At 58.2% G+C, this 10,717-nt stretch overlaps 1 protein-coding gene across 1 annotated transcript in view; it reads right to left on the bottom strand.

The window, feature by feature from the left end:
- LOC119922939 overlaps positions 1-10,717 on the bottom strand; it is a 68,854-nt gene that overhangs the window by 19,255 nt on the left and 38,882 nt on the right. The window contains exon 3 of the mRNA XM_038742558.1: positions 9,231-9,391. Coding sequence (XP_038598486.1) covers positions 9,231-9,391 — 161 coding nt within the window. The remainder of the gene's footprint in view (positions 1-9,230; positions 9,392-10,717) is intronic.

Genomic DNA, 10,717 nt, shown 5'->3' with positions numbered 1-10,717 from the left:
GAGGGGAGGGAGGGAAGGGAAGGGGGGGAGAAAGGGGAAACTGAGGAAACCAGCACGTTCACCCGAGGGCCGAGAGGGGACCGGCAGGGACGGAGAGAGGGGGGACACAGAGATAGGTGGGAGAGGGGGAGAGACAGAGACAGGGGAGAGAGGGGGAGACACAGAGATGGGGAGAGACAGAGGGGGACAGAAGGGAGAGACAGAGATAGGGGAGAGACAGAGATAGGGGAGAGTGGGAGAGACAGAGATGTGGAGAGAGGGGAGAGGCATAGATGGAGAGACGGGGGGAGACAGAGATGGGGAGAGGGGAGAGACAGAGACGGAAAGAGGGGAGAGACAGAGACGGGGAGTAGGGAGAGACAGAGATGGAGAGATAGAGGGGAGAGACAGAGATGGAGGGGGAGAGACAGAGATGGAGTGAGGGGAGAGACAGAGACGGAGAGGGGAGAGACAGAGACGGAGAGGGGAGAGACAGAGATGGAGAAGGGAGAGACAGAGACGGAGAGAGGGGAGAGACAGAGAGGGAGAGGGAGAGACAGAGATAGAAGCCCGTGGTGGGCAGAGATTGTCTCTCTTTATTGCTGAATTGTCCTTTCCAAGCGCTCAGTACAGCGCTCTGCCCACAGGAAGCGCTCAATAAAACGACTGAATGAATGGCAGAGATGGAAGGGGAGAGACAGAGATAGAGGAGAGGGGGCAGTCAGAGATGGAGAGGGGAGAGACAGAGAGGAGAGAGACAGACGGGGAAGGGAGAGACAGAGAAGGGAGAGACAGAGATGGAGAGGGGAGAGACAGATGGAAAGGGGAGAGACAGCTGGAGGGGGAGAGACAGAGATGGAGAGGGGAGAGACAGAGATGGACAACAGAGAGTCAGAGATGGAGAGGGGAGAGACAGAGACGGAGGGGGAGAGACAGAGATGGTGAGGGGAAAGTCAGAGACGGAGAGGGGAGAGACAGAGACTGAGGGGAAGAGACAGAGATGGAGAGGAGACAGAGATGGAGAGAGGGGAGAGACAGAGATGGACAATAGAGTGAGAGACGGAGAGGGGAGAGATAGAGATGGAGAGAGGGGAGACACGGAGATGGAGAAGGGAGAGATGGAGATAGGGGAGAGTCAGAGACGGAGGGGGGAGAGACAGAGATAGGGGACAGTCAGAGACAGAGAAGGGAGAGACAGAGATGGAGAGGGGAGAGACGGAGATAGAGAGGGGAGAGACAGAGAAGGAGGGGAAGAGACAGAGATGGAGAGGAGACAGTCAGAGATGGAGAGGGGAGAGACAGAGATGGAGAAGGGAGAGACAGAGACGGAGGGGAAGGGACAGTCAGAGATGGACAATAGAGTCAGAGGAGACGGAGAGGGGAGAGACAGAGATGGGGACAGTCAGAGACAGAGAGGAGAGAGACAGAGATGGAGAAGGGAGAGACAGAGATGGAGAAGGGAGAGACAGAGATGGAGAGAGGGGAGAGACAGAGATGGAGGGGGGACAGTCAGGGGTGGAGAGGGGAGAATCAGAGATGGAGAGGAGACAGAGATATAAAGGGGACAGACAGGGTTGGAGGGGACCGTCAGAGATGGATGGGGGGAGAGACAGAGATGGGGACAGTCAGAGACAGAGAGGAGACAGTCAGAGATGGAGAGAGGGGAGAGACAGAGATGGACAATAGAGTGAGAGACGGAGAGGGGAGAGATGGAGATGGAGAGAGGAGACACAGAGATGGAGAAGGGAGAGATGGAGATAGGGGAGAGTCAGAGACAGAGAGGGGAGAGACAGAGATTAGGGGACAGTCAGAGACAGAGAGGAGAGAGACAGAGATGGAGAGGGGAGAGATGGAGACAGAGAAGGGAGAGACAGAGATGGAGAGGGAAAAGTCAGAGATGGAGAGGGAAGAGATGGAGGGGGAGCGACAGAGATGGAGAGGAGACAGTCAGAGATGGAGAGGGGAGAGACAGAGATGGAGAAGGGAGAGACAGAGACGGAGGGGAAGAGACGGAGATGGAGAGGAAACAGAGATGGAGAGGGGAGAGACAGAGATGGACAATAGAGTCAGAGGAGACGGAGAGGGGAGAGACAGAGATGGGGACAGTCCGAGACAGAGAGGAGAGAGACAGAGATGGAGAAGGGAGAGACGGAGACAGAGAAGGGAGAGACAGAGATGGAGAGGGGAAAGTCAGAGACGGAGAGGGGAGAGACAGAGACAGAGAAGGGAGAGACAGAGATGGAGAGGGGAAAGTCAGAGACGGAGAGGGGAGAGACAGAGATGGAGAGGAGACAGATATAGAGGGGACAGGCAGGGTTGGAGGGGACCTGCTGAGAGCTCACCTCCTCCAGGAGGCCTTCCCAGACTGAGCCCCTTCCTTCCTCTCCCCCTCGTCCCCCTCTCCATCCCCCCCATCTCACCTCCTTCCCTTCCCCACAGCACCTGTATATATGGATATATGGTTGTACATATTCATTACTCTATTTATGTATTTATTTATTTTACTTGTACATATCTATGCTATTTATTTTATTTTGTTAGCATGTTTGGTTTTGTTCTCTGTCTCCCCCTTTTAGACTGTGAGCCCGCTGTTGGGTAGGGACTGTCTCTATATGTTGCCGATTTGTACTTCCCAAGCGCTTAGTACAGTGCTCTGCACATAGTAAGCGCTCAATAAATACGATTGATGATGATGATGATGATGACCGTCAGAGACGGACGGGGGGAGAGACAGAGATGGGGACAGTCAGAGACAGAGAGGAGACAGAGATGGAGAGAGGGGAGAGACAGAGATGGACAATAGAGGTAGAGACGGAGAGGGGAGAGATAGAGATGCAGAGGGGGGAGACACAGAGATGGAGAAGGGAGAGATGGAGATAGGGGAGAGACAGGGATGGAGGGGGAGAGACAGAGATTAGGGGACAGTCAGAGACAGAGAGGAGAGAGACAGAGATGGAGAGGAAACAGAGATGGAGAGGGGAGAGATGGAGACAGAGAAGGGAGAGACAGAGATGGAGAAGGGAGAGACAGAGATGTAGAGGGGACAGTCAGAGATAGAAGGGAGAGACAGAGATGGAGAAGGGAGAGACAGAGAAGCAGGGGAAGAGACAGAGATGGAGAGGAGACAGAGATGGAGAGGGGAGAGACAGAGATGGAGAGGGAGAGACAGAGCCGGAGGGGAAGAGACAGAGATGGAGAGGAGACAGTCAGAGATGGAGAGGGGAGAGACAGAGATGGACAACAGAGTCAGAGGAGATGGAGAGGGGAGAGACAGAGATGGAGAAGGGAGAGATGGAGATAGGGGAGAGTCAGAGACGGAGAGGGGAGAGACGGAGATAGGGGACAGTCAGAGACAGAAAGGAGAGAGACAGAGATGGAGAGGGGAGAGATGGAGACAGAGAAGGGAGGGACAGAGACAGAGAAGGGAGAGACAGAGATGGAGAGGGGAATGTCAGAGATGGAGAGGGGAGAGACAGAGATGGAGAGGGAGAGACAGAGACGGAAGGGAAGAGACAGAGATGGAGAGGAGACAGTCAGAGATGGAGAGGGGAGGGACAGAGATGGACAATAGAGTCAGAGACGGAGAGGGGAGAGACAGAGATGGAGAGGGGAGAGACAGAGATGGAGAGAGAAGAGAGGCAGAGATGGAGAGAGGGGAGAGACAGACAATAGAGAGTCAGAGATGGAGAGGGGAGAGACAGAGACGGAGAGAGGGGGGAGAGACAGAGATGGGGACAGTCAGAGACAGAGAGGAGAGAGACAGAGATGGGGCAGAGGACAGAGATGGAGAGAGGGGAGAGATAGAGACGGAAAGAGGGGGAGAGACAGAGACAGAGACGGAGAGAGGGGAGAGACAGAGATGGAGAGGGGAGAGACAGACAATAGAGAGTCAGAGACGGAGAGGGAAGAGACAGAGATGGAGAAGGGAGAGACAGAGATGGGGAAGGGAGAGACAGAGACGGAGGGGAAGAGACAGAGAGGGAGAGGAGACAGTCAGAGATGGAGAGGGGAGAGACAGAGATGGAGAGGGGAGAGACAGAGATGGAGAGGGGAGAGGAGAGACAGAGATGGAGAGGGGAGAGACAGAGATGGAGAAGGGAGAGACAGAGACGGAGGGGAAGAGACAGAGAGGGAGAGGAGACAGTCAGAGATGGAGAGGGGAGAGACAGAGATGGACAACAGAGTCAGAGGAGACGGAGAGGGGAGAGACAGAGATGGAGAAGGGAGAGATGGAGATAGGGGAGAGTCAGAGACGGAGAGGGGAGAGACAGAGATAGGGGACAGTCAGAGACAGAAAGGAGAGAGACAGAGATGGAGAGGGGAGAGATGGAGACAGAGAAGGGAGGGACAGAGACAGAGAAGGGAGAGACAGAGATGGAGAGGGGACAGTCAGAGATGGAGGGGAAGAGACAGAGATGGAGAGGGGGAGAGACAGAGACGAAGGGGAAGAGACAGAGATGGAGAGAGAAGAGAGGCAGAGATGGAGTGGGGAGAGACAGACAATAGAGAGTCAGAGATGGAGAGGGGAGAGACAGAGACGGAGAGAGGGGGGAGAGACAGAGATGGGGACAGTCAGAGACAGAGAGGAGAGAGACAGAGATGGAAAGTCAGAGACAGAGATGGGGGTGGAGGACAGAGATGGAAAGAGGGGGAGAGACAGAGACGGAGAGAGGCAGAGATGGAGAGGGGAGAGACAGAGATGGAGAAGGGAGAGACAGAGATGGAGAAGGGAGAGACAGAGAGGGAGAGGAGACAGTCAGAGATGGAGAGGGGAGAGACAGAGATGGACAATAGAGTCAGAGGAGATGGAGAGGGGAGAGACAGAGACGGAGAGAGGGGAGAGACAGAGATGGGGACAGAGAGGAGAGAGACAGAGATGGACGGGGAGAGACAGAGACAGGGAGGAGACAGAGATGGAGAGAGGGGAGAGACAGAGACGGGGGGCGGGCCGGACACTCCCCCCCGCCCCCCGCCCGGTCACTCAGTCCGTCCACCAACGGCCCTGTAGTGAGCGCTTCTTGGGGGCAGAGCACCGTACTAAGCGCTGGGGAGAGGCCAATACAGTATGTACATATTTATTACTCTATTTATATATTTATTTATTTTACTTGTACCTATCTATCCTATTTATTTTATTTTGTTAGTATGTTTGGTTCTGTCCTCTGTCTCCCCCTTTTCGACTGTGAGCCCACTCTTGGGTAGGGACCGTCCCTATATGTTGCCAACTTGGACTTCCCAAGCGCTCAGTCCAGTGCTCTGCACACAGTAAGCGCTCAATAAATACGATTGATGATGAGGATGATACTAAGAGAAACAGCGTGGCTCAGTGGAAAGCGCCCGGGCTTGGGAGTCCGAGGTCCTGGGTTCAAATCCCGGCTCTGCCGCTTGTCAGCTGGGTGACCTTGGGCAAGCCACCTCACTTCTCTGGGCCTCAGTTCCCTCCTCTGTCAAACGGGGATGAAGACCGCGAGCCCCGCGGGGGACAACCTCATCACCTTGTAACCGCCCCAGCGCTTAGAACAGTGCTTGGCACGTAGTAAGCGCTTAATAAATGTCATTATTATCATTATTATTATTAATAATAATAGAGGCAATCCCTGCCCACAAGGAGCTGACAGTTTAGGGGGGAGGAGACAGACAGACAGCAGCACAAACAGAGCAAATTACAGATCTGGATCTATCCCAGCGCTTAGCACAGTGCTTGGCACATAGTAAGCGCTTAACAAATTTATTATTATTATTATTATTATTATCATTATTATTATTATTATCATCATCATCATCCTAAGTGGTGGGGGCGGGCTTGGGTTCTCGTGCTTTGCACATAGTAAGCGCTTAAAAAATACCATAATTATTATTATTATTATTATATCCCGGCTCTTGCCTGCGGCTGGGTGACCTTGGGCCGGTCATTTCCCTTCCCTGGGCCTCAGTTTCCTCCTCTGTCCGATGGGGACGGAGCTTGGGAGCCCCACGGGGGACAGGGCCTATCGGTTTGGATCCACCCCAGCGCTTAGCACGGTGCCTGCCACGTAGTAAGCGCTTAACAAATACCAAATGATGATTATCAGTATCCCCCTCAGTGCTTAGTACAGTGTCTGGCACAAGGTAAGTTCGTTCAATCGTATTTACTGAGCGCTTACTGTGTGCAGAGCGCTGTACTAAGCGCTTACAAGTTGGCAAGGAAGTGCTTCACGAGTACCATTATCATTATCATTATTATTATTATTATTATTATTAAGTGCTTCACAAGTATTATTATTAAGATTATTAAGGTTATTTGATCCCCAGGATCCTCAGCTCCTCAGACCCTTGTCTCCCCGTCTCTCCCCGTCTCCCCCAGAGACCCCCTTCATCTCCATCCCTCGGTTTCCCCCATCCTCTCCCCGTCTCCCCCGGACCTCCCTGTCTCTGATGTCTCTCCGTGTCTCCCCCAGAGATCCCCTTCATCCCCACCCCCCCGTCTCCCCCAGCCCTCCCTGTCTCTTCTGTCTCTCCCTGTCTCCCCCAGAGACCCCTTCATCTCCATCCCTCTGTCTCCCCATCTCTCCCTGTCTCCCCCAGAGATCCCCTTCATCCCCCGTCTCCCCCAGGCCTCCCAGCCTCTGCCGTCTCCCCCAGAGACCCCCTTCATACCCATCCCCGTCTCCCCATCTCCCCCTGTCTCCCCCAAAGACCCCCTTCATCCCCATCCCCCGTCTCCCCATCTCTCTCTGTCTCCCCCATCTCTCCCTGCCTCCCCCAGAGACCCCCTTCATCCCCATCCCCCGTCTCCCCGTCTCTCTCTGTCTCCCCATCTCTCTCTGTCTCCCCATCTCTCCCTATCTTCCCCAGAGACCCCCTTCATCCCCATCCCCCGTCTCCCCGTCTCTCTCTGTCTCCCCAACTCTCCCTGCCTCCCCCAGAGACCCCTTTCATCCCCATCCCCCTCCCTCCCCGTCTCTGTCTCCCCATCTCCCCGTCTCCCCCAGAGATCCCCTTCATCCCCCTGTCTCCCCCAGACCTCCCTGCCTCTACCGTCTCCCCCAGAGACCCCCTTCATCTCCATCTCTCTGTCTCCCCATCTCTCCCTGTTTCCCCCAGAGACCCCTTCATCCCCATCCCTCTGTCTCCCCATTTCTCCCTGTCTCCCCCAGAGACCCCCTGTCTCCCCATCTCTCCCTGTCTCCCCCAGAAACCCCCTTCATCCCCATCCCCGTCTCTCCATCTCTGTCTCCCCATCTCTCCCCGTCTCCCCCAGAGACCCCCTTCATCCCCATCCCCCCGTCTCCCCGTCTCTCTCTGTCTCCCCGTCTCTCCCTGCCTCCCCCAGAGACCCCCTTCATCCCCATCCCCCTGTCTCCCCATCTCTCCCTGTCTCCCCCGGACCTCCCTGCCTCTGCTATCTCCCCCTGTCTCCCTCAGAGACCCCCTTCATCCCCATCCCCCTGTCTCCCCATCTCTCTCTGTCTCCCCATCTCTCCGTCTCCCCTAGAGAGCCCCTTCATCCCCATCCCCCCGTCTCCCCATCTCTCCCTGTCTCCCCCAGAGACCCCCTTCATCCCCATCCCCCCGTCTCCCCGTCTCTCCCTGTCTCCCCCAGAGACCCCCTTCATCCCCATCCCCCCGTCTCCCCGTCTCTCTCTGTCTCCCCATCTCTCCCTGTCTCCCCCGGACCTCCCTGCCTCTGCTGTCTCCCCCTGTCTCCCCCAGAGACCCCCTTCATCCCCATCCCCCCGTCTCCCCGTCTCTCTCTGTCTGTCTCCCCATCTCTCCCTGTCTCCCCCAGAGACCCCCTTCATCCCCATCCCCCCGTCTCCCCGTCTCTCTCTGTCTCCCCATCTCTACCTGTCTCCCCCAGAGACCCCCTTCATCTCCATCCCCCTGTCTCCCCGTCTCTCTCTGTCTCCCCGTCTCTCTCTGTCTCCCCATCTCTCCCTGTCTCCCCCAGAGACCCCCTTCATCTCCATCCCTCTGTCTCCCCCATCTCTCCCTGTCTCCCCCAGAGACCCCCTTCATCCCCATCCCCCGTCTCCCCATCTGTCTCTGTCTCCCCAACTCTCCCCGTCTCCCCCAGAGACCCCCCCTTCATCTCCATCCCTCTGTCTCCCCATCTGTCTCCCCATCTCTCCCTGTCTCCCCCAGAGACCCCCTTCATCCCCATGCCCCCGTCTCCCCCAGAGACCCTCCTTCATCTCCATCCCTCTGTCTCCCCATCTGTCTCCCCATCCCTCCCTGTCTCCCCCAGAGACCCCCCTTCATCTCCATCTCTCTGTCTCCCCATCTCTCCCTGTCTCCCCTAGAGACCCTCTTCATCCCCATCCCCGTCCCCCCATCTCTCCCCGCCTCCCCCAGAGACCCCCTTCATCCCCATCCCCCCGTCTCCCCATCTGTCTCCCCGTCTCTCCCTGTCTCCCCCAGAGACCCCCTTCATCCCCATCCCTGTCTCCCCGTCTCTCTGTCTCCCCCAGAGATCCCCTTCATCCCCATCCCCATCTGTCTCCCCAACGCTCCCTGTCTCCCCCAGAGACCCCCTTCATCCCCATCCCCCCGTCTCCCCCAGAGACCTCCCTTCATCTCCATCCCTCTGTCTCCCTCATCTCCCCGTCTCCCCCAGAGACCCCCTTCATCCCCATCCCCCCGTCTCCCCCAGAGACCCCCCTTCATCTCCATCCCTCTGTCTCCCTCATCTCCCCCTGTCTCCCCATCTCTCCCTGTCTCCCCCAGAGACCCCCTTCATCCCCATCCCCATCTCCCCGTCTCTCTGTCTCCCCCAGAGATCCCCTTCATCCCCATCCCCATCTGTCTCCCCAATGCTCCCTGTCTCCCCCAGAGACCCCCTTCATCCCCATCCCCCCGTCTCCCCCAGAGATCCCCCTTCATCTCCATCCCTCTGTCTCCCCATCTGTCTCCCCATCCCTCCCTGTCTCCCCCAGAGACCCCCTTCATCCCCATCCCCCTGTCTCCTCATCTCTCTCTGTCTCCCCATCTCTCCCTGTCTCCCCCAGAGACCCCCTTCATCTCCATCCCTCTGTCTCCCCCATCTCTCCCTGTCTCCCCCAGAGACCCCCTTCATCCCCATCCCCCCGTCTCCCCATCTCTCCCTGTCTCCCCCAGAGACCCCCTTCATCCCCATCCCCATCCGTCTCCCCATCTCTCCCCGTCTCCCCCAGAGGCCCCACCCGCCGGGGTCGGAGTTGGGGGCGGATGGGGTGTGGGGGTGTGTGTGGGGGGGTCTCTCCGCCCCCCCCCCCCCCCGCCCCCGGACTCACAGGAACTTTCCTTCGGCCCTGGGGGCGGCGAGCAGGGCGTCCTCGGCCTGGGAGCGGGTCAGGGCCCCGTGGAACCAGTCCATCTTCTCGTGGGCCGTGGTGGCGATCAGCTTCTCCAGCTGGGGCCTCTGGCTGAGGATGGCCTGCTCCAACGCCTGGCCCTGGACGGACGCCCCCCCGGACCCCCGGAATCCATCGCCCGCAGACTCCGACGACCCCGGCACATCGTAGACCGCCCCCAGCCCATCTTAGACCACCCCCAGCCCGACTTAGACCACCCCCAGCCCATCTTAGACCACCCCATCCCACCCTGGACCACTCCTAGCCCGGCCTGGACCACTTCAGCCCATCTAAGACAACCCCAATCGTGGCCTAGACCACTCCAGCCCATCTCAGGCCACCCCCAGCCCGACTTAAACCACCCCCAGCCCGTCTTAGACCACCCCCAGCCCACCCTGGACAACCCCAGCCCATCTTAGACCACCCCCAGCCCACCCTGGACCACTCCTAGCTCGGCCTGGACCACTTCAGCCCATCTTAGACCCGCCCCCCCCCCATCGTGGCCTAGATCACTCCAGCCCATCTTAGGCCACCCCCAGCCCGACTTAGACCACCCCCAGCCCATCGTAGACCACCCCCCTCCCACCCTGGACCACTCCAGCCCATCTTAGACACCCCCCCATCGTGGCCTAGACCACTCCAGCCCATCTTAGGCCACCCCCAGCCCATCTTAGACCACCCCCAGTCCATCTTAGAACACCCCCAGCCCGCCCTGGACACCCCCAGCCCATCTTAGACCACCCCCAGCCCACCCTGGACCACTCCTAGCCCGGCCTGGACCACTCCAGCCCATCTCAGACACCCCTCCATCGTGGCCTAGACCACTCCAGCCCATCCTAGGCCACCCCCAGCCCATCTTAGACCACCCCCAGCCCGTCTTAGACCACCCCCAGCCCATCTTAGAACACCCCCAGCCCACCCTGGACAACCCCAGCCCATCGTAGACCACCCCCAGCCCACCCTGGACCACTCCTAGCCCGGCCTGGACCACTCCAGCCCATCTTAGACCACCCCCAAAGTGGCCTAGACCACTCCAGCCCATCTTAGGCCACCCCCAGCCCGTCTTAGACCACGCCCAGCCCACCCTGGACAACCCCAGCCCATCTTAGACCACCCCCAGCCCATCTTAGGCCACCCCCAGCCCATCTTAGACCACCCCATCCCACCCTGGACCACTCCTAGCCAGGCCAGGACCACTCCAGCCCATCTTAGACACCCCCCCATCGTGGCCTAGACCACTCCAGCCCATCTTAGGCCACCCCCAGGCCGTCTTAGACCAACCCCAGCCCATCTTAGGCCTCCCCCAGCCCATCTTAGACCACCCCCAGCCCACCCTGGACCACTCCTAGCCCAGCCTGGACCACTCCAGCCCATCTTAGACCTCCCCCCCCAACGTGGCCTAGACCACTCCAGCCCATCTTAGGCCA

Source organism: Tachyglossus aculeatus, unplaced genomic scaffold (genome assembly GCF_015852505.1).
Source record: "Tachyglossus aculeatus isolate mTacAcu1 unplaced genomic scaffold, mTacAcu1.pri scaffold_131_arrow_ctg1, whole genome shotgun sequence".
In the NCBI taxonomy this organism is placed as follows: domain Eukaryota; kingdom Metazoa; phylum Chordata; class Mammalia; order Monotremata; family Tachyglossidae; genus Tachyglossus; species Tachyglossus aculeatus.
Note: the sequence above shows the minus strand (reverse complement) of the source record. Positions and strands in the feature narration are given on the sequence as shown.